Raw genomic sequence first — 23,672 nt, forward strand, 5'->3', positions numbered from 1 at the left:
AACAACTACACCAAACAAAAGCAAGAACAGGGAAAGAAAATACGTCTCTTTTCTCTTTGCCAAGAATTACAGCATTGAAACCATGGCGTCAGACCAAGAGAAGAAGGAACTTCAAGAAAGATTTGTTGCCAAACTAGGCGCCGAAGCATTCCACACTGGCTGGGAATCTCTTCTCTCTGTCGACCCGGCCTTCTTCTCCGCAAGCCTGTCCTTGGCCTCCGTGCCGCGCCAGAAATCCCACCTCTCGCGCAAGGATCAGTCCCTCATCTCTCTCGCCGTCGACAGCGCCGCCACGCACCTCTACGCCCCTGGCATACGCGTACATGTCGCAGCCGCGCTCAAGGAAGGCGCCACCGTACACGAGGTACTGGAGGTCATCGAGTTATCTAGCACGCTAGGCATACACGCGTGCAACATTGGGGTGCCCTTGCTCGTCGAGGTCCTGAAGGAAGAAGGGAAGTATGAGGATGAGATAACGAAGGCCTTTGATGAAAGGCAGGAGAAATTGAAGAAGGAATTCACGGAGAAGAGGGGGTATTGGCACACCTTCTGGGAAGACTTTTTGAGACTCGACCCGGAATTCTTCGAGGCCTATCTCGAGTTCTCGAGTGTGCCGTGGGTTAAGAATGTCGGCGGTAACGGGGGAAGCGGAAGAGGCGCTCTTGAACCAAAGGTAACGTCAAGGGACCGATTCCCAAACATGTACAACTATCAGAAACTCTGTGGTGTAGAAAGCGGTAGGGAATCACAGTACAATGGCTGACGCTGGAGACAGATGAAAGAGCTCGTGTATTGCGCCTTCGACAGTGCGGCCACTCACCTTTATGTTCCCGGCCTGAAACTGCACATGAGGAACGCCCTGGGATACGGCGCCACACCGCAGGAGATACTGGAGGTTCTGGAGATCGCCACCTTGTTGAGTCTGCACACAGCCCATGTCGCGGCACCCATCATAGCGGAGTTGACGTCTGGGGCTTCGGCTTCGACATCGTAGGCACAATGGGACAGCCTTGATTCATGTCTTTACAATTCCAGTTGAATGTACAATCGATCAATGCATGCATACCTTTGTCATTCATTCCATCAAGTATTTTTCATCCCTGTTTTGTAACCACGTGAAGATGGGTTGCAATTTACACGATTTACAACCAATATAATATCTCTCTGTACGAACTAACGAATTATCCACTCCACCCTTCCCAAGCAGTGCAATTTGTTGACTCTCCTCCGTCCTCTTTCCCACTCTATTTCCCACCTAGATCTGATACTTAAAGTCCGGAGCCCGATCAGTATACTGGTCAGGGGGCACGACGACCCCCTCGGCCAGCGCTTGCTCCTTGCCCGCCTGACGCCTCTTGTAGATCCACCTGACGATCCACCACCCAAACCAGGCAAAGGCTAGACAGCCTAGGGACCACGCATGACCCAGCGTAAATCCGGGTGCAGCGTTTGCCTGGTAGATCTGACCCGAGACTACGCCGCCAATGTTGGTCAGAGTCAGCAAGATGCCGAGACTAGCGGCGCGCTTGCCGTCGGGAGCACAGTTGCCGGATAGCCAGGCACTATAACACCAGACATTATTAGCACACTGCTCCCTGGTCTCTTTACAAGACGGTGTTCAGAGACTTACATGTTGCCTCCAGTACAGAGGAAACAGGCGGTGGCGATCAGGTACGTGGCAAAGTACCGCACCCCCGGCGAGACGTCGCACAGCAAGATTGCGTAGCCGGCCACGCCGAAGGGGGCGCAGATGATCAGCGGGAGGAAGCGGCTGGTGTACCTGTCCGAAAGAACGGCACCGACGGCGTACACAAGGGCCCCCCAGAGGTTGACTGGAATGACCAAATATTGTGCTTGGACCGTCGAGTAATGAAATCCATCCTTGATGATGATGGGCAGAAATGTGCCGAAACCTATTTCCACGAGTGTTAATTTCATCATCATCTGTCAAGGAAGTGTAGGTTAATTAATTACTCACCGTATAAAATGGTCACGACAGCGATCTGGATAACGCCGTGCGCCCAACTCTTCACGTCTTTGGCAGCTTCTTTGATTTCCTTCATGCCGTAGTGTCCGGAACCACCACTGTAGGCTTCCATCTCCTCGGCACGTCTCCGCATGATCGCCTTGTCCTCTGCGTTCAAGAAATACGCTGTCTCGTAGTTTTTGGGGACGAGGAAAATGCAGCATGCGGCGAAAACGACGGTGATGAGACCTTCAATAATGTAGAGCCTAGAGCGATCAAAAGTCAGAATGAAAAGATAAAAATATTGGTAGGGGGGAAGTTTGGAAACGCACCATCGCCATCCAGCCATGTTGGCTACTCCGTCCATGCTTAACATGGCCCACGCCAAAAGACCTCCAAAGGCACCAGAGAGTGCAGATGCAACTGTGAGGTTGTTAATAGGCGCCACTGAGACATGGAATTACATGTACATGTTTCAGGGTTCGACTTACTAAACAGAAAGGCAATGCGCACCGCCAGTTCCTCGCGCTTGTACCAGTTGCACAGGAACAGAGTCATGGACGGGAAGAGGCATCCTTCGAAGAAGCCGAGTAAGACGCGGGTCACGACAAGCGGACCGAACGACTGGACCAAGCCAGTGAAGAGGCATACGACGCCCCAGCAAAAGGTGATGGCGGGAATGACCCGGTTGAACTGAAGGCGTTTGACTAGAATCGACGTGGGGAATTCGGCGAGGATGTAGAAGATGTAGAATACGGAGATTGCAGTCTGGTGTGATCAATGTGAGTCAGAAAGATGCATCAAAGAAAGACGAGGACAAGAAAAGAAAAGAAAAGGAAAGAAAAGAAGAGAAGGACAAGTGCTTACATTCAGTTGGCTCCCCTTGAGATTAATGTCAACTGCCATGCCTTGCGTCGCAGCAAACCCAATATTCCCTCGATCCAAGTAGCTGATAAGCATGAGAAGCATCATGACAGGGGCAATGAAACAGTCCAGCTTGCGGACAAGAGCCTTCTCTTTCCTCTGCCGCTCTGCATCTTCTGGGCCCCTTTGTTCATCGTGAGAGAACTCGTGAAAGTTGGTATCAGCCTTCTCTTCCGAGACCCGGGAAGACATGTTTGGTGGCCAATATGTGGAAAATCAAAACAAGTAGAGCAATGGGTATATGGGTTTTTGAGATGAGAGTGGGAGCGAAAGATCTACTCCTGAGGAAGAAAGACATGTTTGCCATTGGGTTAAATTGTTGATATAGGCAGGCAAGATGTTGATCTGAGGCTGTCTATCATTACCATTTCGGGCAGAGTTGCATATCCTGCAACCTCGCATTCTGGGGGCAAGGCTGGGCATGGCAGTGGATCCGGCAACCAGGTTTGTGGCCGGGAATAGCTGAAATCAGGAGGACCGGGGATTCTCCAGGGAATCCTCCCGCCACCTCCCCATGAGGGGAAAATACCAACAAATTCCACCCCCCACATACAGAGGTGTTTGGGACCGGATTATTGCATATTCTCCTATGAGCAACTTCAATAATGGTAATCGCATCTCCAGCGTGCTACATAGTACCTACATACACTACGCGTGATCTCCCCGCCTGAGTTGAGCATGCCGGCTACGGAGAGTGCACCCCCACCTAGAGGACGTACGGGGTAGCTTATATATGGACTTGCTCTGACGAAAGTTGAAATTGTTCTCGCTGAACACAAAATAACGAAGTAATCTGCCTCGTTTGCATACACACACACACGCACGCACACACTCAGCATTTATTCGTCTTCTTCTAATTATACCACTCCTGTGCCACCGTCACCAGGCCCTACTCTCTTGAGATCCAGTTAGCACGTCCCCCATTCGCCTCTCCAAAATGAGTACCGACCCCAAGCTCGACGCGCTGCACAAGCAGCTTTTCGACGAAGGCCTCAAGATGCGCCGCAGCGTCGTCGGTGACAGCTACGTCGACCGTGCCCTCGCCAACGGGGCCACCGAGTTCTCGAAGCCCGGCCAAGAGCTCGTCACTGAGTGGTGCTGGGGTTACGCGTGGACACGACCGGGCCTCGAGAAGAAGCAGCGCAGCCTACTCAACATCGGCATGCTCATGGCCCTCAACCGCGGACCCGAGCTGGCCGTACACGTCCGCGGCGCGAGGAACAATGGGCTCTCGGAGCTGGAAATCAGGGAGGCCATCCTGCACTGCACGACTTACTGCGGTGTCCCGGCGGGCGTAGACGCCATGAAGACGGCCGAAAAGGTTCTGAACGAGATGGCTGAGAAGGGAGAGATGGCAAGAGAGCTGGGGAACAAGGTGGCATAGAGATTGTTTGGGATATGTTATCACTTCAGGGTTAGCCAAACAGCAACGGGATAAGATAATTAGAATCGGCCCCAGATTCGAAGCTTGACGCGGGCAGTGACGGATTACCCCGCTTCCCCCTTGTCTCCACTTCCATCCGGTCCTCGCCTTTGGGACTGTTCACGTGACCTGATTTCGGACAAATTGGCACCAAGGACCTACCGGGATAGCACGGATGAAATTAGCCTCGGATTGACCGACCTGCCGACCTCCTCCCCCGTTACGTTGGCGAACGAAAAGAAACACCTAACCGCGTCTCCCCCTCTCCGTTCCACGCGACCGACCTGCCCCCCCTCCAATCGTGAGGGCCATGCCGTCCAGTGACATCGTCGACAACATTGTCGTACATGATGAAGATCAGCCGCCACCCAAAAAGCCAAAGCGCTTCCAATGCATTCGCTGCCAGAGATTCTTCGGCCGCCTTGAACATCTGCAGCGGCACGAGAGGACCCGTAAGTTGGCCAATCCACCCCAACCAGCAGCATCCACCCAGGCCCTGCCAAACACTTGCCTAGCAATTGTTCCTCTCTCTTACACTCCCCCTCTCTCTCTTTAGACACGCAGGAAAGACCATTCGCTTGTGGTCGATGCAAATCTCGATTCACCAGAAGGTATTGTACTGTACATACATACCTACATACATACATACATACGTGCATGACAAAAAGCAACCGAAACGGTACTTCCTTCACTAGACGTCATACTAACCACATCCATGCTCTCATTATAGTGACCTGTTGATCCGCCATGAACGACTCACACACAACAGAGAAGGGGGAGAGCCTCAGCCCCCGCAGGCTACCACTCGCCCCCCTGATCTGGACCATTCTCGGCTCTCACGGAAGGCGACCAGGCGACCAGGAATCTCCTCTAGCGGTGTCAATGACTGGCAGAATCATGGAGCACCGCTGCCATCACCTTCGTCAGCTCCAGCAACAGGGGGCAATTCTAGGAGTCCGTTTAATGTTGACTTACGGACACACCCTCATCTCATGGGCGAGTCTTCGGGTGGGCAAATGCCATCAGCCCAGGATTACGAGTCTCCTCTGGCAACCCTTTCATTGGCTGCAGAACAGACGGCTTTCCAAGATGCTTTGGCTGCATCGTCCTCAGCAGCCTACGCTGCACCTACTGGAATTCCTGCGGAACCTTTTGCCGAGGGTGTCACGCAACCAGAAACCATGCCCCCGTCCATGAACATGGACATCGGGGGTCCAAGGCTCCCTCTGGAACATGGCGACTTGGACGAATCTTTTGACAGCTTCGCCGCGTTCCTCGAGACTGGACCGTTGGCATCCTACCATTTCACATCTATGGTAACCACGGAACAGCCCATGCCATTTTTCTCATTCGATTCCTTCATAAACTCGGGCGAGATGTGCAATAACGCCAACGAGGAAAGCCACGACAACTTCGGTCACGGACAAGGTACACTGGAGGAGCCGAATTCCTTCTCCAGATTTGGCTCAAGACTGCCGTCTCTCCAGCCAGACGAAGAGACTTCCGACCCGAACAACAGCAATCACCACCACCACCACCACCATCAGCACCCTGAAATGCACCGTCAACGGACGGACACCAGAAGAATATTCGATATATCCTACGAAGACAGGCAGTTTATGCTGCACATGATTTCCCAATTCGATAGCGTTCCTCTGCACTTTCAGATCCCCACGAGGCTGTCTCTTTCACGTTACATCCGTGCATATGTTGATGGCTTTCACGAGCACCTTCCGTTCCTCCACATCCCGTCCATGTCCGTCAGGGAATGTTCGGTCGAGCTTCTCCTCGCCATGGCCGCTGTCGGTGCACAGTACTGTTTTGAGGCAGAACAGGGTGTGGAGCTCTTCCATGCGGCTAGGGCTATTGCAAGTGAACGCATAAGGAAAAGAGATGCAAGAGTTGCATCGGCTCAGCGAGACAACGAGCCAGATCACTCGGTCTACTCCGCAAGATCTGCCATGAGTAGCCCTGCCGTGCTTGATCGACTCGCTTCGAGCCCCGGACATACGGTCAACGGACCACTCGGGCTTCCATCAGAGCCCGATACCTCGACGGTGAGCTTCTCACCAAAGGAGGATCTGATGCAATCGGCCCAGGCGCTTCTGCTTCTAATGGCCATGGCTACCTGGGCCAAGCATAAGGAGATTCTCCGGGAAGCACTTGCGATACAGAGCATCCTTGCAAGCATTGTTCGAGACGACGGTCTGCGTTCGGACCACCCTTCACACGAATCCCCCGGCGGCTGGGAAGAGTGGGCGCGGTGTGAATCTGTGATGAGGACGAAATACATCGTCTTTTGCTTCTTCAACCTCCACTGCATTGTGTACGACATACCGCCGCTCATTCTCAACTCGGAGGTCAAGATGCGGCTCCCTTGCAGTGCTGCCGAGTTCAAGGCAGACACCGAGGCCAAATGGCAAGAGGCGAGGCGCAGAGCTGGCGAACCCTCGCAATTCCAAGATACCTTGCGATGGTTGTTCTCGAGCAGTGGCAAAGACATGACCAAGTGGCATTCGTCACTTGCAAACTATGTCCTGATCCACGCCATTATTCAGCACATCTTCTTTGTCCGGCAAACGGCGAGGTGTCGCTTCGATTCGTCCGAGCTGGCGGCCGAGGATGTCGCGCCACTCGAACAGGCCCTGCGAAACTGGCAGTCAGGCTGGAAGCGCAACCCGGAATCATCCCTTGATCCCACAAACCCCAACGGCCCCGTGGCCTTCAACTCGACGGCCCTCCTTCGCCTGGCTTACATCCGGCTCAACCTGGACACCGGCCCGGGGCGGGCACTTGGCACGCGCGATCCCCTGCAGATCGCCAATGCGCTGCGAGACACGCCGACGATCAAGCGGACTCCGAAGCTGGTGCGTGCACTCCTCCACTCGGCCCACGCGCTGAGCATCCCGGTCAAGATGGGGATTCGGCTCGTGGCCAAGACGCAGACCTTTGTCTGGTCGATCCAGCACTCGCTGTGCTCGCTGGAGTGCGCCTTGCTCCTCAGTAAATGGCTCGAGGCCGTATCGGTGTCGGGACCAAATGCCGATCCTCCCATCGGTGGAGACGAGATGAAGATCTTGTCACTCGTCAAGGCAGTGCTGGACGAGACGGAATTCGCGGTCCCGCCCGAGAAGACACTAGACCTCCCGGAGATGGCCAGGTACCTCAATGCAGGGGTGTTGAGGGTGTGGGCAACCATCTTCAGAGGGGCTCAGACATGGGCGATAGTCGATGTGATTGGGAGTTCTTTGAACATTTACGCGGACATGTTGGAAGCTACCTAAATGCCGATGCTGCTACTCCTTCTTCTATGACCACTTCAGGGTCCATCGGGAAGAGCCATGTCAATGGCAAGTTTCCCACCTCGTCCCCTGTGGTACTCGGTCACCAAGTCGTTCAATCTAGACAGGGGGAACGTCTTGATGTTTGCCTTGACGTTATGTTCTGCAGCGAACTGCAGCATCTCTCTCAACGTCTTGTTGCTGCCCACGAGACTACCCACGATGGAAATGTCCCGGAATACGACATCTCGAGCGGAGAGGTGGAATCCCTTCTCCGGAAAGGAGACGACGATGCACTTTCCGTGGTTTCTGAGGAGAGCGACGCCGTAGTCAAAGGCCGCCTGGCTCTCTGGCAGAACGATGACGGCGTCCAGGCCCATGTCCCCCCTGTCCTGTTTCCCGTCTTCTTGGCCGAGCTGAGTCACGACGTCGGCTGCCTTTTCGGCTCTTGCGTCTACTATCCTTGCGCCCTCGGCGATGCTCCTGGCCAGCTGCAGCGGCGCATCCGCATTGTCGACGCCCACGACCTTGAGCCCCATGTTGACGGCGAACTGGAGCCCCAGATGGCCCAATCCCCCGCCACACCCCATGACACCGACTCGCTGCCCGGGTTTCAAACCACACCGCTTCAGGGCGGCGTAGACCGTGACACCGGCACACATGAGCGCGGCCGTGTTGACTGCAGACATGCCTTCTGGGATGGGCGCCACCTGACGGCTGTCCACGACGGCGTACTCCCTGAAACCACCGGGGCCGCTCAGCCCGTTGTTATGCGAGCGTGGGCAGTACACAGAGTACCCGGGCGGATCAGCGTCGGGCTCTTCGGGGGTGGGACCGGATGCGCATTCGAAACAGGTGCCGCAGGGGTGGAACGAGCGGCCCGGCACGCCGACTCGGTCGCCTATCCGGAACGAGGGAGAAGAGGACGGGGAGGAGTTTGGTGGTAGGCCCACAATGGTTCCGGCGAATTCGTGGCAGCCGATGTGCGGAAACGAGGGCGGGTTGGGAAGCATCTGCCCGGCGGCGAGGACGGCATCGGTGTGGCAGTAGGAGGCGGCGTCGACTTTGATAAGGATGTCGTGGGGGGAGCTGAGCTCCGGGAGAGGGACGGAGCGGAGTGCATAGGGGGTGTTGAAGGCGTCCAGGAACTGTGCCTTCATGAGCTGTGGGAGGGGACCGGCTGAAGCTGCCATTTTTGCTTGCTTCTTTTGTTCCTTATTTGCTTCCGTTAATATGTCAGTGATGCGGTTACACTGTGATGATTGAGATGTAATTACAGAGGAACCAATGTTGTGCATATAGTGTGTACGTTTCAGTTCATTCTCTTTTCGAGGCGATTTCTTCCTTGAATGCCCTCTCCAGAGTTACTGGTAGTCCCCATGCATGCATAGCATAAGCAGGGGTTGTCGATATGGAGAAGATAATGAAGAACTACCGACATTCCAAGCTTATCCCCCTCTTCTTCCCCCGCTTGCCAGCTCCACAGTGGCCCCTTCCCCGCCTATGACGAACTGACCCACCCCCTCATTTCATATCTCCCTATCCGTACCTTGTTCTACATTTTATGGGAATCTATGGAAAAGTGCATAATTATTGTTGAAGGAATATTGCGGAGCTTGTCATGAAATGGACTGGCAAAGTGGGGTGAACGAATATCATCATATTATCACACCACCTACGTGCATTGCAGGATGGCGATCTTCAGTTCGTAGCAATTATTCGCGTTCAAGGCAATACAAACTACCAACAACAAACAACCATGGTGACCACAACAGACACCAAACCGCCCGTCTACGTAACTGTCTCGGCCCTCGACGCCGGCCACCTCACCCTCCCCGAGCGCCTCTTCGTTACCGATGCCGACCCGGAAAAGCGCGCCACAGTCCCCTCCCTCTCGTTCCTCATCCGGCACCCATCGCCCTCTCCCAAACAAGCCGGCGCAAGACATGTTACCAATCTTGTCTTCGACCTCGGCGTCAAGCGCGACCTCAATGGCTACCCACCCAAGCAGCGGGAGCACATCGCGCAGCGACGGCCCATCACCACAGACCCGGACTGCGCTGCCAGTCTCCGCAGGGGCGCCATGGGAAGCAACAGCGGAGGTAATACGAAGGATGGGGCTACGGGAGAGGTCCTTCTCGACCCGGACAGCGACATTGACATGGTGATTCTCAGCCATGTCCACTGGGACCATGTCGGCACACCATCCGACTTTCCCAGCGCCACTTTCGCCGTCGGGTCCGGCACGCTAGACTTGTTGAAGCACGGCGCCGGCCCCCTGTATCCGGCCGAGATTTTCAACGACGATGAGCTGCCCGCGTCTCGAACTGTCGAGTTCCCACCCGTTCCTAGGAGTGGCAGTGGCGCATACGACGACGGCCCATATGCCCCCAAACACACGCCCACGCCTACAGACACACACGCCAAGCTGCCGCCTTCTGCCGAGAACTGGTCCTGGCAGCCCCTTGCGGGATTCCCTCACGCGCTGGATCTCTTTGGCGATGGCAGCGTCTATGCCATTGACAGCCCGGGTCACCTCTACGGCCACGTGAACCTGCTCGTTCGCACCGGCGAGCGCACATATGTCTACTTGGGCGGGGACTGCTGCCACGATCCGAGGATCTTGAGCGGCGAGAAGGGGATCGCCATGTACGAGGACGGCAGGGGCGGGATGAGGAGTGTGCATGTGGATACGGGCGTGGCGAGGAAGACACTGGATTGGATCGCCGAGTTTTTGAAGGAGAAGAGAAAGGGAGGGGAGGTGGATGTGGAGGTAGTGCTGGCGCATGACGGGGTGTGGAGGGAACAGAACAAACATCGATTCTGGCCAGGAAAGCTGTAAATAATTGTAACAATTTGTCTATTTCCCATACACCTGCTCGAGCTATGCGCAAGTCCTTTTGCTACTTGGCCGGTCTGCCTTATAAATAAGAAATCAAGTACCGTTGCCTGAAGGATTCCCATGACAAACAACATTAGTGTATCTGGTCATATCCTGGGACACCTTTCGTTGGAGAGGATCCAGCAACGGGACAGAAATGCCACGCACTTTGAGAGCCTCCGATCAACAACCAAGAACCAGTCCCTGATTGGCTCCATAGTCGGACAACGATCCTTCTTTTTGGAGAGATAATTACTCCCTTCATGACTGACCGTAACTGCACAAACGTGGGGTTGGGTAGCCCCCACATCCATTGGGGATCCCCCACATACTTCTTGGTCCCTTTCCCCAACCTACGGCGATAACGGCGATGATGTATGGATCCGTAGAATGAACTGCGGGGTCAAGAAACATCCCCGCACAACATCAACCCCCCTGGTTAACGATGATCGGTGATGGTGGGACTTGGTGAGGCACCGACTCTGCAGCCGAATGTTTGTTCATTTTTATTTTATTCTTCCTCCATTATTCCAAGAGTTTGTTTCTACTCGTTTCTTCCACTATTAATCCGTAATTTCAACTGCGAGCAGAAGCGGACGAACAGCAAAACACAATGCCTTCTTCGCCTGCAGACACGGTCGCCTTTATCGGTAAGGAAAATGAACATGAATACTCCCTGATGGCGGGTAGAATGGCTGATCATCGTTTTTAGGCCTCGGAGTTATGGGCTATCCCATGGCGAAGAACCTCCACGCCGGTCTTGGTCCTGAAAAGACACTTCTCATCTGCGATGTCAGCACCGAAGCCCTAAACCGATTCAAAGCAGAGACGGAGGGCAAAGGGCACGTCGAGGTCATTACCAACGGCTTTGAGGCGGCAAAGGCAGCTGTAAGAAAACCCTAATATACACCCGGATGACGGTCCAGAACGCTTACATGTCACTTCCAGAACACCGTCATCACCATGCTCCCTGGCTCCGCCGCCGTCAAGGCCGTCTACCTCGACCCGCAAACCGGTATCCTCGCGGGCGCCGTCGCAGCAGCAGAAGAAGACTCCTCATCACCCGAACAAAAACTGATCATGGAATGCGGAACAATCGAGACCGACACCATCCTCGCCGTCGCCAAGGTTGCCCAAGAAACCAGCGCATCTAAGCTCTCCAACGCTCTCACCTTTGTCGACGCCCCTGTCTCCGGCGGACCCATGGGTGCCCAAGACGGCACGCTCACATTCATGGCCGGCTGCAATCCCGATGCGTCCCCCCGAGTCTTCCCCATCGTCAAGTCCTACCTGCAGCACATGGGTAACCCCAACGGCATCTTTTTGTGCGGCGATGTCGGTGCCGGCACCGCCTTCAAGATTATCAACAACTACCTCAGCGCCATCACCTCGCTCGCCGCCTCCGAGGCCCTCAATATTGGCGTCAAAGCCGGTCTAGACCCAAAGTTGCTGACAGATGTCATCAATGCGAGTGGTGGGCAGTGTTGGGTTACAAGCAAGAGCAACCCCGTGCCGGGGGTGCAGGCAAATGTGCCGAGCAGTAGGGGGTATGAGGGAGGTTTCAGGATCGAGCTTTGCGCCAAGGTGTTGGGGATGGGGACTAGGTTGGCGGAAATGGTGGGTGCCAGAACAGTGCTGGATGGGCCGACGTTGCAGGCATTTGGAGAGGCCATGGCGGATGATAGATATCGGGGGAAGGACGCGAGGGTGGTGTATAAGTGGCTGAACGACAGCGAGAGGAAGTAGTTTTATGTATGTGCTTATGCTCTCACGCCTGCAGCCACCGCCCCCAGTCACGACAACCGGGTGGGAAATCCGGAATTTTGGCTAACCCTGGAGGAGGCATGGAGGAGGCATGTTTTAAAGTTTCGGATTTTGTTACATACCTAGGCAAACCTTACTTTGACTAGACTTCCAGCACAAGGTTTGGCCTTCTCAGATATATATACCAGCTCTTGCCCCAACCAAACATTTTTCTTTTCCTTAAAGCACCAAACTTCAAGTCAACCAACCACACAGTCCAACCCGTCCATGTCTTACTTCGAGAATCTCCCTGCCGAGCTCCACGATATGGTGCTGGCACAATGCTCTCTCAAGGCCCTTCTAGCACTAATTTCGGCATCTCCTATCAGTCTACACCGGTTTAAATTGTGCTCGGAACTGGATTCTAAGTTCACTGTGGGAGGCTGCGGAGGCTGCGGTGTCAGAAATGTACGTAGGTGCTTGGAACGACGCCTTGACTGCTACCTGGCTTCGCCTATATCAACGAGGACGCCCCGGCATTACAAGCGAGCACGACTTGGACGTCCAGGTCCTTGTGCAAAGCTGCCTTGCGATAAAATTGAACGTTTTACGGTATGACAGGTCACACGGAAATGGAATCCGCGAGAGATGTTTCACCAGCCTCCTGTGCGTAGTCAAGCTCTTTGACGGCATTGCACAGGCTAACCACCTCTCCTCCCGACTTACAAGCCACGTCTGCCTGCACCTCGATCCCTATTGGTTATAGGTATCAGAGCTATACAACACAGCCCTACGCCTACCTCGGACTCGAACCAGTTTACGGCTATCAGGATGGTTTGTTTAGGTTTGAGATCTACTGCCATTTCATTTTTCTTGGCAACAACGCCCTGCCCTCAAATTGCTGCCAAGCACAGACGAGCCTTCTTCATGCGAAACGACGAGATACTACGGTTTGACGAGGAAGTTGTGCGATACAAGTACTTCCATAGTGTCCTCCACTATCTGTTCCAAGAGCACAAGATGACTATTCGAGAGGTTGCAAAACGATTGTCAGTCACGCCAGACCCAGGCCTATGCGAGACACCAGACGCTACCAGGAAGGAAGAGGAACTCAAGGCAGCTGAGATACTGCAGAGAGCGGCTCTGGAAATGCCGACTGCCGAAATCAGGAAGGCCTTGCAAATCGAACGGCTAGACAAGCGGAGACTAGCTGAGGAAGATGGCTACTGCCGATATCTTGCCTCGTTCGGCATCAGTTTGGTCGACCGGATCCTGCGGTTGATCGAGAACGAGCGACGAGACTTCACGCTGACGGAATTCTCCCGGTTCTCGTTAACGCAGACACCGCAGTCCAGCTTCCCACCTTACAATGCAGTTTCTGGACGATGCAGCAGGGTGGCATTTGCGGCTTGGTTCTGGGATATAATTAGTCCGCCTTGCAGACGTAGGATCAAACACATGCTAATCAGCTGCAGGATGGACCTAGCTCCCGCCGCCGTCAAAAAGGCAAAGACCAAGGTCTTTGAGAATCAGGCCGTCATCGACGAGTCGGCGAGAAGAAGGGCGGCTTCAAAGTTCAAGCTAACGACCGCCAACTGGGAGATCAGGTGGCAGGGATTTGATGGTACGTACCGGCGGTATTTTCTTGTCAGGTGCCAACGTAGTGGCGGCGGCGCGGTGCAGAGCCGGTTGGTCTTCAAACCGTGCACCAATTGCAAAACAGTCGATTTCCCAACGACTACCTGTGTCTAGCAATGTGAAAATCTCTATCTTTGTGTCGCTTAATACAAGGTAATTGATTGATGCTAGTTTCTATTCATAAGATGCTCTAATGCGGACGTCACATCACAGGTGGACCAAACTACTCTTGCAGCTGTGCCACTGCCAAACGCTGCTAATCTCAGCAGGTTGGGTTCTCACGTGGTTCTGAAGCAACGGATATTCCCAGGGAAACAACCCGATTTACCAGCAGCAACATCGCTGTCTCGATTCCAAACTTTGGAATGTTTGTCGCTCAATCGAGAGAAATTGATTGATACTACTTTTACCCAAGCTAGAGTCGCAGAAAAACCAGGAATGGTTTGGCCGCGCAGTCCCTGCTTTAGATAGTTAGTACTACTTGCCAAGCCTAAATCTCAGTGCACTATTCCGTAGACTTGAGCAGAAGCAGCAAAACAACTGAATTTCTCAACTACATAGCCGCTGCATCATGCAGAAAATTAAAAAACCATGTCGCCCATCTGAAAGCAATTGATTAATACCAAATTGGCTCAATTCCACGGCGTGCAGGTTTCGCAAAAGCAGTGCGCAACCGGGTGAATCTTAGGGTAATAGCAGCCAAGCCAAAGGAGTGGGAAAAGACCAGCTGCCAGCCACAGAACAAGCGACTGCAACTGCGACGGCAACGTCAATGGCAACAGACAGCAACAGCAAGAGTGTTTTAGCAATGGTGACAGCGACGGCTAGCCAAATGCCCTTGCCTGAATAGTTGAATGCCCTTGCCCGAATAGCTAATTGCCCCTGCCTGAATGGCTAAATGCCCCTGCCCACAACCCCCTAGCAATAGGTCTTCAAAACCAAACTTTTCCAACTCCAACACTCCCTAACCCAAATATTATGCCTTTACAACCCTAGTTCCTGTTCCCACTCTTTGTATAGTAAATCCTTGATCGCTTCCTAGGGTCTGACAAAACTCTGCTCCAGTTTCTCAAGTTTTTGGACACTGATACTCAGACTGCTCTCATGCTGAAACGGGGATGGTTTGTCCTAGTATGCGAAAGGACATTGTCGGAGAAACAAAGCTCGAGAATTGCACATGCTGCGCCCTATTAGCAACAATTATCTGCATCAACGTAGCATATAGTAAGCACTCACCGCCGTCCATAGACAGTGTTTTGCCATGTCAAGTCTTGGAGCTCCTTATGCTCTCTAACTGTCATGATGTCTTGTGATGATGCCTCTTGATTCCTCTCCTATGAGGCTGACCTTTGGGTCGATCTGCGAGGACTTGGAGCTTAGTACGTACGCGTACGTCTGCATCGGGGTAGGCGGCTCTAGCAAGCAGCGTTACGGCTACGTCGACCGTGCCTGGCGCCGGGCTCCAGCACAACGGGGTCGGAGCAACGCCATCCCCTGTGCAGACGGGCATGGTGTCGGGATATGAGTCTGGTTAGGCAGCTGCGACGCCGCCGCTGCAAAAAGCTCAGCGGGAAGGTGCACAAGGTTTAACGGAGAAGTAGATTGTGGTTTACGGCTGGGAGAAGAGATTGCGTGGTAGAATTGCGTCCCAAGGTTGGGTTCCGGATTGAGATGTGAATAAATGTTGTGGAAAGGAAAAGCAAAGAGAAGGCATTGGAGGAGGGAAGGAGTAATCAAGGCGGGTGCATGTGCCTTTTGCTCGAGGTGCAGGTGGTCTGTGCATAGGTAAACTCGGGTCGCAACGTCATTGCCGCCAGACGAACCAAGTCAGATATTGGCCTCCCTGATACGCAGCATCCGTCAAAACAACGAAAATGACCATCATCGATGCCACAAAGCCCAGCGGGTTGCCGGTCCCAGACCCCTGTCTCTCCTTCTGGCAGCAAACAACCCGCTCCTTTCCGCATCTCAACGCGAACAAGGACGCCGAGGTGCCGGCAAGCAGCGAGTATGCAATTATCGGTTCAGGCATCTCGGGAGCCCTAACTGCCTTTGAGCTGATTCGGTCAGGGGTAGAGGGGAGCAGCATCTCCATCTTCGAAGCTCGAGAGGCTGCAAGTGGCGCAAGTTCCCGGAACGCGGGGCATGTCCGACCGGACGCCTTCCGTGGCTTCCAGGTCTACCGGAAGATTCATGGGACCGAGCAGGCTCTCAAGATCATCGCCAACGAGAGGTCTGTCTTCCATCAGATCGACGAGTTCGTGAAGCAGCACAGTGTGCCCTGCGACTTCAACCCGGCGACGACATTCGACGTCTGTCTCACTCGGGACTTTGCCGATTTCAACGCTCGGAGCTTCCAGGAGTTCAAGGATGCCGGAGGGGATGTGTCGCACATCAAGATATACGAGGGCGACGAGGCTAGGTGGATCACGGGCATCGACCAGGCTGTGGCGGCGTACCAATGGCCGGCAGGATCAAGCCATCCGGCAAAGCTGGCTCAGTGGCTCCTTCACCAGTCCATCTCGGCCGGAGCGAGACTCTACACCCATTGTCCAGTGAATGAGGTGATAAAGTCATCCCTCTCGTCGGATGTGCAGGTTCTTTGGGACTTACGGACTCCGCGAGGCAGTACAGCCGCGCAGAACGTGGTCCACTGCACCAATGCCTTCGCCGCCCACCTCCTTCCCCGGCTTGCTTCTTTCGTCACCCCAAATCGCGCCCAGGCACACGCGATTGTGCCACCTCCAAGCCTGTCAGGCGACAATCTCCTACCAAGCACATTCTCACTCCGGCACAGCCTGAAGCACTTCAACTCGGTAATGCAGCGCAGGGCCGATGGCATCATCATCCTGGGCACGTCGCGAGAAAATCCCAATATCAGCAAGGAGGCGTCTGAGAGCCGGCTGAGTACCGACGACCGCGTCGGGTTCAACGCCGAAGTAAGGCGGGAGGCAATGCGGAGCTTCGAATCGTGTTTCCCCGTCTGCGAGCCAGGGAGGCTGAGGCATGGCGAGGGGCTGCTGCATACGTGGACGGGGATCATCGGAATGACAACGGACTCGGTGCCCTTCGTCGGGAAGCTGGAAAGCTTGCCGGGCCAGTATATCTGTGCCGGGTTCAACGGCCACGGTGAGTTTGTCAGGGTCTGCATATTACGAAAGTGAAAAGAATACTAATGTGGTTCACAATTACAGGCATGGCGCGTATCTTCAACTGTGCTCCTGGTCTGGTTAAGATCATTCGGGGTGGCGAGTGGGAAGACACTGGACTCCCTGAGTGCTTTGCGGCATCTGAGGACCGGCTGAAGAAGCTATCAAAAGGGGTACCTGCATCTGTATTCTAGAAGCTTCAGAATATGACAGGGGTACTGTCATGTTGGTTGGATGACAGTGAACTAATTGATTCTGGCGTCGGGGGAATTAAGTGACCGACTGATTGGTAAGTGACCTTCTCGTTTAACCTATGGTCGGAATAGAAGGGAGTTCCACTCCTCCCTTTGTCCATCACTCTCTGTCTCTGGCGTTGGCATAAAGCCAGAAAGCCAATCATCGTCCACCTCCCAGGATGGAAGTTGCCAAAGCTCCTGCATGTCAACGTCCGACCAAATACCACTCCAGTAATCTGCCACTGCAGACTCGCTGCCGTCGATCGAGCTCATTTCTGCCGACGCCCCAGTCGACTGGCTATCGGCCAGCTCACGGCGCTCCGTCAGACACCGGTCCTGAGATGACCGAATGTACTCCGCCGGCGTCAACCCGACATGCTTCTTGAACAAGCGGTGGAAATGCCATTTCGATATCCCAGCCTGGCTCGCCATCTCGTCTAGCGTCGAGGCGTCAAATTGGCCAGATCGCCCCTCGAGGAACAATCTGAGCTTCTGCACGGCGACCGAGTCGGGGATCGTGCCGCGGTCCCCTGGTTTGCAACGCTTGCATGGTCGGAAGCCATGAGACTCGGCATCCTTTGAGCTGGGGTAGAATGTGACGTTTTCCCGTCGCGCGAGACGGGCGCTGCATATCGGTCGGCAGTAAATCTTGGTCGTGCGGACGGCGTAGACAAATGCGCCATCTGCAGCATGGTTGCGGGTTCTCACTGCTGTCCAGCGGGTTTGATCATTGTCGAACATGATGGAGGACCGACAATTCGGCGGTATCGGTAAGCGCGGAACTGGGACTGAAGTTGGGAAGTTTTGGATAATTGGGTTTTGAAGATGACCTAATAATTAAGTATCAGAGACGGGATTATGGGTGCGTGTTGCTATTGAAGTGGCCAATGGGGCTTCTTTTTGACAGCGAAAGGGCGTGCCTAGCTAGGTGTTGCTCCCAAAGTAGCCAATCACAGCAAACCCCTATCGTCAGTTATGTGGATTCGATTTCAACAACCAGGGCGAGATGACACTGTCTTTTACGACGTCGCAACTATAAATATATCTAGCATCTTCAAAGTCTAGGACACCTCGACTTCCCATACCAGCACAGTTGAGCCCGCGGATTTCACCTGAAGACTTCCATATGGACCACGCCCATGAACCCCGAACGCACTCGGTCATTGACCCGGCCATCCTCTATTGGGGCACTCCAGTCGTCTTGATAACCTCCACAAACGAAGATGGCACGTCCAACGTTGCACCCATGTCTTCTGTGTTTTGGCTCGGCCAGAACTGCATGCTGGGACTAGGCTCGAGCGGGAAAACGCCCCAGAACATCCTCCGGACAAGACAATGCGTCCTCAACCTCCCCGACGATTCAGCCTTCATGACAACGGCGGTGAACGCGTTGGCGTGCACTACTGGCACCGAGATTGTCCCGCTGGCCAAGAAAGGGAGGGGGTATATCCACGTCAAGGATAAATGGCAGAGGGCACAGATCACGCCACTGAAGTCGGACCTAATCGAGCCATGGCGGGTCAAGGAATGTCCTGTTCAGATGGAGTGCGAACTTGTGGCCAAGCATGACATGTTCGGGAACGAGCCCGGCCGTCTTGGTGCATGTATTGGACTGGAGGTAGTGGTACGCCGTGTTCATATTCGGGACGAGTTGCGGCTGGAAGGATACGCTGCTCGCATCGATCCGGATAAGTGGCGACCAATGATAATGAGCTTCCAACAACTCTATGGGCTTCGACATGAGAAGTTAGCACAGAGCGTGCTGGGCAAGATTGACGAGGAGATGTATCGGTAGCAGCCATGAAAGACCAGTGCAACTGCGCTCTCGGGAGCCTAATTCGAAGTTAGACGGAAATTATCTAGACCAACCAGCGCTGCCAGATCCTCAATTAAGGTCCTGTCTGGCATTAAATTAGTACCCTTAGGAGTGGCGTGCCATTCAAACGGCTTAGTGTCTCGTGCGCCTGAAAAAAAGGTTTATTCATGGGTGCGTGGAGGGCGCTGCCGGCGTTGGTCAGACCAAGAGGAGGGCCATCGAAGAGGGGTGGAAGTTAAGTTATCTTTCCTTCCAAGTACAGGTTGGCCGTCGAGAGAGCGCGACCCTAAATAAACCCCCCGAATAAACCCCCAGAGATAGCGCGACTCGCCGGGTTCACGGCGTGACTCATCGGCGAGTTGCATTAAGTTTGAGGTTGAGTTTGAGCTTGCGCATACCATGGTGGACATCAGCATAGACAGTTTATAGGAGGCCTCCCGGCTCAGCATCGGAGCGAACGTCTCCGATCCGACGAAGGGCTCGCCGATAGAAACGGCCTTGCCGAGATCCATGGTGCGCAGGTTTATTGCGTAGCGACCCGAGGAAGATGTCTAGCCCATTGCTCGCCCTCAATGGCGCCCGGGTTTGTGATGTCAATTAATGGGGGATAAGCCGACCCAGGGGATCCAATTCGCCACCAGGATCAGGCATCAGCGAACCTGCGTAGTCAAACTCATGCTGGCGCAACTGGTCCAGAATGTCGACGAGCTGCGAATAGAAATGATCCCTCCGTTGCCTGCTGTCCTTCACGAACGTTTCCATCCAAGGCCTGCCCTCTTTTTGCTTTTCTCCCCCCTTTCGCCCTCTCCAATCAGCACTACGGCTCCGAACGACGCAATTCTGGACCAGGAGAAGCAAGCTCAATTCTGACTCTGCAAGGATTAGGCTGTAGCCGTTTTAGCCAGGGCTGAGCGCGGAGCTGCAGTAATTACTTCGTTCTACAGACCGCGATATTCCACCAGGCCCTAAAACACCCGGCTGACTTTCCCAGCCCTCTCTTGATCGTCTCCCCACCGGTCCTGCCACAGATCTGTGCCCACGTAGCGCCATCCCATGGGCGCGCCGCCCATGCCCCACCGGCTCTTCATCTCCGCCAGCGTCACGGGGCGGACCAGCTCGTAGAGCTCAAGCACGGGGTATCCGTACTTGGATTGTTTACGCCCGGCGTTGAAGTCGTCGTTGCCTATGCCGAAAGGCTCAGTCGGCACGGTACCAGGGGTACGGCGTACCGACGGTGGGATGACCGCGATGTGTCTGAAAATATATTAGTAGGAGATAGATGCGGAGATGGAGAAAAAGAGAAAGAATAAAGAATAAAGTGACCTACGTAATACACGCCCGACCCTCGCCGCCCCCGCGCGTCTCGTACAGCCACAGCCGCGTAACCTCATCGCGTAGCCGGTATTTGCGATACTCGTGGTTCTTCTGCCGGCTAGCGATGTTGGCTAGGTGGACGGGCTTGATGGCGAGGAGCACGTCAGATAGCACTCGGTCGTCTGAGGCTGACAACTTGGACTTGGACTTGGACTTGGCTGTCGGCGGCTTCTTGGATATCCGGAGTGTGTCCCTGCGCCTGGACGCGGTTGTTATGCTGGACGGGGCGGCCCGTGGAATGAAGGAACCGATTAGAGCGGACTGTGTGGACGAAGGAGGCTTGGTTGATATGGGACGTGAGGGTGCCATTTTTATTGAGATGGATGACAGGCGTGTGAAGTGGACGAGCGAGATGTTAATGTAGGTAGGTAGGTACATGTTACATGTGAGAGAAGCCCACCAATAAATTGGCATGACTTCCCATCACGTGCCAGGCCTGGTCTCGTGCTGACACCGCCACCTCCACTAGCACCACCACAGTAGGTACTTGCACGGGTTGGCAGCCTTGGAGAGCATCCTCATTTGAGCAATACATTGAAGGGTACTAAATAGGACAGGAAACAGAGGAAGGAATCCCCGCGAAGGAGCTGTTGAGTACCCCAGAATCCGTCCCCCTGTAGCTCTTCCTCGGTTGCCAAAAGTAGGCCTAACATCATTCATCTCTGAGGGGGTCCACTGGCGGAGATCTCCGTGTACTTCCGCCCACGTATAATCGTTGATATTTATGTGTCTTATATCTCCCATTTCTTCTCTTCCAAGATGACCCGCTGTAGATACTCGACTGAATATGTCCTAAATAACTTCCTCGGATCCCCCACCCATCCCTCCAACTCCTCCCGACCTAGGAATCTGTGGAGGTCGGCCTCGAGCAGACCACCATGTGTGCATCCATTCTACCGTGTCCCCAGGGGCTAGGCGTAACCCTTGAGTAGCAGTAAGGATGCAACACCAAGTGAGCGCAAGGCTTGGGTGGTAGGCATAGACGGTAAGATACCGACCTCAGCCCAAGATCAGCCCGCGTCAAGCCGAGCTCCAGGATCTTCAGCCCAAGCCCAGCGACAGCTACGCTTGGAGCAGTAGGAGCTCAGCTCTGGAAATGGAAATTGATTTTAGAGCGCTTGAGTTTCGTCTCCGAGTATCCTAGTATACGCCGACCGAGCTCGCGAACCGTATGGGCTTCCACCAATCGTGCCAGGCCATCGGATATATAATGTCCCCTGCAGGTCGCGTTCTTGCCAAGGCCTAGACTGCTCCGAGCATCTCACGATTGCTAAGAACCAGAAAGTTGAAAAAATGCATCCCGGGGAGTTCTCGCTCTCTAGTGGTTTATTTATTTGATTTATTTATTTTGCGTTGGACGGGGTCCAAGCAATACTCAGTAGTGTGGTCGGGGGTTGGGCGAGGGCAACTCTCGGGAAACGCAACAACCTGTCTCTGTCCGACATTCACCCAAGACACTGCCGAAAACCCATGCGCTCGATTATTTGCATCTCATGTCACTTGTCTTTCGGCCATGTTTGAATTGGTCCTACTTCCTGGGGACTTTTCTGTCATTATGCCGTCGATTTGGCCTTCGTTCTCTAGAAATCTCGACTTTAGAGTCATTAGAACGACACCGTTTGTGATTTGATTGACTACCTGGACGTGGTACAGGCTTTGGGAATCTCCTATCTTTTCATACCAGATTCACCTGATCAGAACTCCATGCGGTGCTGTGTCATTTAACTAGGCATAGTTGGATGCGCCGTCGGCATCGGTATTGGGCCCCCTGGAGAATTTTCGTTTGCCGCAGTCAAGACTTCGACGCCAGTTTCTGTGACAAGTAAGGTGTGTTCTAATTATACATATGTTAGCATTGGACCATAAACGCGAAATGCTATCTGTACACACCAAATTGAGCAGTCCGTTTGCCATCAACAGTTACGTTTGTCCACTCATCCGGCCAATAAACGTCCCGAGATTTTCCCAGCGCAAGGATGGGCTCAATTGTGAAAGTCATTCCGGGTTTGCATACCCCTACTGCCTTGTTCTTGCCATAATGAGGTATCCACGGCGGGGGATGGAAATTGGTGTTGATGCCATGACCACCCCAGGTCGCGACGACACTGCAGTTTCTGGCCTTGGCATGCTTCTCAATGACGTTGCCAAACTCTCGTATTGGTGTGCCGGGCTTCACGAGCTTAATTGCCTCGTCCAAGCATTCCCGTGCCGTTTCAACTACTCTGACCGAGTCTGGGTCCGCCTTGGCTCGATCGCCCACATAATACGTTTCGTTTAGATCGGCGTGATAACCCTCGTGATATAATGAGATGTCGAGATTGATGATATCACCATCCAGAAGGATTCGCTGGTCGGGTATTCCGTGACAAACAACTTCGTTCGGAGAAGTACACATCGATTTGGGAAAGTGATTATAGTTCAAGGGAGAAGGATATGACTGTCAAGGTTAGAAATAATTAACGTCATCCTTGAACCGAGTCGCGCTTACATTCCGTTCTATGCAAGCTTTGTGGCAGAGCTCGTCAAGGTAATCTGTGGTGATGCCCGGCTTGAGTTCTGCAGCGACAATGTCCAGTACCTGTCGAGCTAATCTGCAAACCTTGCGCATTGCCTCCTGCCCCTTGGCGTCTAGAATGTCAACTTTCGTCCCGTTCAAGCGCCGTTCGCTCTTCGGTATGCCAGTCTCGGCATAGTCAGGTTGTGTTATCGACTTGGGGACGGTGCGCTTCGCAGAAAGTGGATAGACTGGTCGGACAGTGCCGGTGAAGGAATATGTCGGGAAGGGATTGTAAAATCCGGTAACTGGGATCGAGTTTAGAGACAACCCCAGGTGGGATGAGTTTGTGTATGATACCATTTTGTGTCTTGCCTTGCGCTGTTTTGTGTAGGATTTTATGTTGGTTCTACAACACGAGATCTGTCAGCCTGAAGTCTTACTATATATAGTACGAAGAGGATACGGAAACAAACCCAGTTCCTCTTGAAGCAATCTTGGGAGCAGAAATAGCTATCCTTAATGCCCATCTTCATACATTTCGGGCACTGTAAATCCCCAGTATCATTTCCACAGTCTGCCCCTAGGCATTTCCTCTTGGATGCTGGTTCTGATGGATTGTCGGCCATCGTGGCGGGGCTCGTTTCCTGAGATGTGATGCAGCGAGAACACCGAGGGGCGGTCAGTCGCAGGGATAGAAGCGCAAAGAGATGTATTTGGTTAGTCTTATGTCAGAGTTTTGCTCGG

The 23,672-nt window shown here is 53.8% G+C and overlaps 12 protein-coding genes across 12 annotated transcripts; 7 read left to right on the top strand and 5 right to left on the bottom strand.

Moving 5' to 3' along the window:
• Positions 1–82: 82 nt before the first annotated feature.
• QBC33DRAFT_451328 (AhpD-like protein) lies at positions 83–994 on the top strand (the record flags this gene model as incomplete). Its single annotated transcript, XM_060424604.1, has 2 exons — positions 83–673; positions 776–994. 2 exons carry the CDS (start codon positions 83–85, stop codon positions 992–994), a joined length of 810 nt encoding a protein of 269 aa, XP_060283792.1.
• Positions 995–1,183: 189 nt separating this feature from the next.
• On the bottom strand, positions 1,184–3,193 carry QBC33DRAFT_472251 (major facilitator superfamily domain-containing protein). Its single transcript, XM_060425205.1, has 6 exons — positions 2,834–3,193; positions 2,458–2,734; positions 2,299–2,389; positions 1,979–2,232; positions 1,631–1,913; positions 1,184–1,562 (listed from the first exon to the last, which is right to left on the bottom strand). Exons 1-6 carry the CDS (start codon positions 3,080–3,082, stop codon positions 1,256–1,258), a joined length of 1,461 nt encoding a protein of 486 aa, XP_060283793.1. The 5' UTR covers positions 3,083–3,193; the 3' UTR covers positions 1,184–1,255.
• A 439-nt stretch (positions 3,194–3,632) lies between these two features.
• QBC33DRAFT_538671 (4-carboxymuconolactone decarboxylase) lies at positions 3,633–4,358 on the top strand. The gene has a single exon (XM_060427916.1). The coding sequence runs from the start codon at positions 3,828–3,830 to the stop codon at positions 4,272–4,274; it is 447 nt and encodes a 148-aa protein (XP_060283794.1). The 5' UTR covers positions 3,633–3,827; the 3' UTR covers positions 4,275–4,358.
• A 159-nt stretch (positions 4,359–4,517) lies between these two features.
• Positions 4,518–7,615, top strand: QBC33DRAFT_71241 (uncharacterized protein). Its single transcript, XM_060433010.1, has 3 exons — positions 4,518–4,765; positions 4,870–4,924; positions 5,044–7,615. Exons 1-3 carry the CDS (start codon positions 4,624–4,626, stop codon positions 7,595–7,597), a joined length of 2,751 nt encoding a protein of 916 aa, XP_060283795.1. The 5' UTR covers positions 4,518–4,623; the 3' UTR covers positions 7,598–7,615.
• On the bottom strand, positions 7,460–9,003 carry QBC33DRAFT_538675 (putative alcohol dehydrogenase protein). Its single transcript, XM_060427917.1, has 2 exons — positions 8,872–9,003; positions 7,460–8,816 (listed from the first exon to the last, which is right to left on the bottom strand). The coding sequence occupies exon 2, from the start codon at positions 8,785–8,787 to the stop codon at positions 7,633–7,635; it is 1,155 nt and encodes a 384-aa protein (XP_060283796.1). The 5' UTR covers positions 8,788–8,816; positions 8,872–9,003; the 3' UTR covers positions 7,460–7,632.
• Positions 9,004–9,175: 172 nt separating this feature from the next.
• QBC33DRAFT_611184 (putative 3-hydroxyisobutyrate dehydrogenase protein) lies at positions 9,176–12,436 on the top strand. The gene is made up of 4 exons (XM_060432442.1): positions 9,176–10,324; positions 11,108–11,112; positions 11,188–11,363; positions 11,424–12,436. The coding sequence occupies exons 1-4, from the start codon at positions 9,354–9,356 to the stop codon at positions 12,219–12,221; spliced, it is 1,950 nt and encodes a 649-aa protein (XP_060283797.1). The 5' UTR covers positions 9,176–9,353; the 3' UTR covers positions 12,222–12,436.
• Positions 12,437–13,145: 709 nt separating this feature from the next.
• On the top strand, positions 13,146–14,148 carry QBC33DRAFT_559070 (uncharacterized protein; the record flags this gene model as incomplete). The annotated part of the gene is made up of 3 exons (XM_060429936.1): positions 13,146–13,630; positions 13,694–13,842; positions 14,126–14,148. The coding sequence occupies 3 exons, from the start codon at positions 13,146–13,148 to the stop codon at positions 14,146–14,148; spliced, it is 657 nt and encodes a 218-aa protein (XP_060283798.1).
• A 1,582-nt stretch (positions 14,149–15,730) lies between these two features.
• Positions 15,731–17,199, top strand: QBC33DRAFT_578318 (putative oxidoreductase OrdL; the record flags this gene model as incomplete). Its single annotated transcript, XM_060431052.1, has 2 exons — positions 15,731–16,985; positions 17,051–17,199. 2 exons carry the CDS (start codon positions 15,731–15,733, stop codon positions 17,197–17,199), a joined length of 1,404 nt encoding a protein of 467 aa, XP_060283799.1.
• A 202-nt stretch (positions 17,200–17,401) lies between these two features.
• Positions 17,402–17,982, bottom strand: QBC33DRAFT_515132 (metal binding domain of Ada-domain-containing protein; the record flags this gene model as incomplete). The annotated part of the gene is made up of 2 exons (XM_060426076.1): positions 17,402–17,439; positions 17,469–17,982. The coding sequence occupies 2 exons, from the start codon at positions 17,980–17,982 to the stop codon at positions 17,402–17,404; spliced, it is 552 nt and encodes a 183-aa protein (XP_060283800.1).
• A 285-nt stretch (positions 17,983–18,267) lies between these two features.
• Positions 18,268–19,507, top strand: QBC33DRAFT_538683 (uncharacterized protein). The gene has a single exon (XM_060427918.1). It carries the CDS (start codon positions 18,368–18,370, stop codon positions 19,034–19,036), a length of 669 nt encoding a protein of 222 aa, XP_060283801.1. The 5' UTR covers positions 18,268–18,367; the 3' UTR covers positions 19,037–19,507.
• Positions 19,508–19,550: 43 nt separating this feature from the next.
• On the bottom strand, positions 19,551–20,792 carry QBC33DRAFT_472278 (uncharacterized protein). The gene is made up of 2 exons (XM_060425206.1): positions 20,385–20,792; positions 19,551–20,311 (listed from the first exon to the last, which is right to left on the bottom strand). The coding sequence occupies exons 1-2, from the start codon at positions 20,738–20,740 to the stop codon at positions 20,023–20,025; spliced, it is 645 nt and encodes a 214-aa protein (XP_060283802.1). The 5' UTR covers positions 20,741–20,792; the 3' UTR covers positions 19,551–20,022.
• A 1,136-nt stretch (positions 20,793–21,928) lies between these two features.
• On the bottom strand, positions 21,929–23,602 carry QBC33DRAFT_472282 (methionine aminopeptidase 1). Its single transcript, XM_060425207.1, has 5 exons — positions 23,402–23,602; positions 23,286–23,334; positions 22,920–23,233; positions 22,322–22,868; positions 21,929–22,265 (listed from the first exon to the last, which is right to left on the bottom strand). The coding sequence occupies exons 1-5, from the start codon at positions 23,552–23,554 to the stop codon at positions 22,153–22,155; spliced, it is 1,176 nt and encodes a 391-aa protein (XP_060283803.1). The 5' UTR covers positions 23,555–23,602; the 3' UTR covers positions 21,929–22,152.
• Positions 23,603–23,672: the final 70 nt, after the last annotated feature.

Source organism: Phialemonium atrogriseum, assembly GCF_030411735.1.
Source record: "Phialemonium atrogriseum strain 8032-3 unplaced genomic scaffold QBC33scaffold_12, whole genome shotgun sequence".
NCBI lineage: Eukaryota > Fungi > Ascomycota > Sordariomycetes > Cephalothecales > Cephalothecaceae > Phialemonium > Phialemonium atrogriseum.

Excerpts from the sequence above, each read along its gene's own strand:
- QBC33DRAFT_472251 (XM_060425205.1), bottom strand. The coding sequence starts at position 3,082 with ATGTCTTCCCGGGTCTCGGAAGAGAAGGCTGATACCAACTTTCACGAG. Across the intron at positions 2,735-2,833 it reads TCAAGGGGAGCCAACTGAAT|ACTGCAATCTCCGTATTCTA; the intron begins GTAAGCACTTGT and ends TGATCACACCAG. Across the intron at positions 2,233-2,298 it reads AACATGGCTGGATGGCGATG|GCTCTACATTATTGAAGGTC; the intron begins GTGCGTTTCCAA and ends TGATCGCTCTAG.
- QBC33DRAFT_538671 (XM_060427916.1), top strand. The coding sequence starts at position 3,828 with ATGAGTACCGACCCCAAGCTCGACGCGCTGCACAAGCAGCTTTTCGAC.
- QBC33DRAFT_71241 (XM_060433010.1), top strand. The coding sequence starts at position 4,624 with ATGCCGTCCAGTGACATCGTCGACAACATTGTCGTACATGATGAAGAT. Across the intron at positions 4,766-4,869 it reads GCAGCGGCACGAGAGGACCC|ACACGCAGGAAAGACCATTC; the intron begins GTAAGTTGGCCA and ends CTCTCTCTTTAG. Across the intron at positions 4,925-5,043 it reads AAATCTCGATTCACCAGAAG|TGACCTGTTGATCCGCCATG; the intron begins GTATTGTACTGT and ends CTCTCATTATAG.
- QBC33DRAFT_538675 (XM_060427917.1), bottom strand. The coding sequence starts at position 8,787 with ATGGCAGCTTCAGCCGGTCCCCTCCCACAGCTCATGAAGGCACAGTTC.
- QBC33DRAFT_611184 (XM_060432442.1), top strand. The coding sequence starts at position 9,354 with ATGGTGACCACAACAGACACCAAACCGCCCGTCTACGTAACTGTCTCG. Across the intron at positions 11,364-11,423 it reads TTGAGGCGGCAAAGGCAGCT|AACACCGTCATCACCATGCT; the intron begins GTAAGAAAACCC and ends TGTCACTTCCAG.
- QBC33DRAFT_538683 (XM_060427918.1), top strand. The coding sequence starts at position 18,368 with ATGGACCACGCCCATGAACCCCGAACGCACTCGGTCATTGACCCGGCC.
- QBC33DRAFT_472278 (XM_060425206.1), bottom strand. The coding sequence starts at position 20,740 with ATGGCACCCTCACGTCCCATATCAACCAAGCCTCCTTCGTCCACACAG. Across the intron at positions 20,312-20,384 it reads GAGGGTCGGGCGTGTATTAC|ACACATCGCGGTCATCCCAC; the intron begins GTAGGTCACTTT and ends ATATATTTTCAG.
- QBC33DRAFT_472282 (XM_060425207.1), bottom strand. The coding sequence starts at position 23,554 with ATGGCCGACAATCCATCAGAACCAGCATCCAAGAGGAAATGCCTAGGG. Across the intron at positions 23,335-23,401 it reads ATTGCTTCAAGAGGAACTGG|AACCAACATAAAATCCTACA; the intron begins GTTTGTTTCCGT and ends CTCGTGTTGTAG. Across the intron at positions 22,869-22,919 it reads AAGCTTGCATAGAACGGAAT|TCATATCCTTCTCCCTTGAA; the intron begins GTAAGCGCGACT and ends TAACCTTGACAG.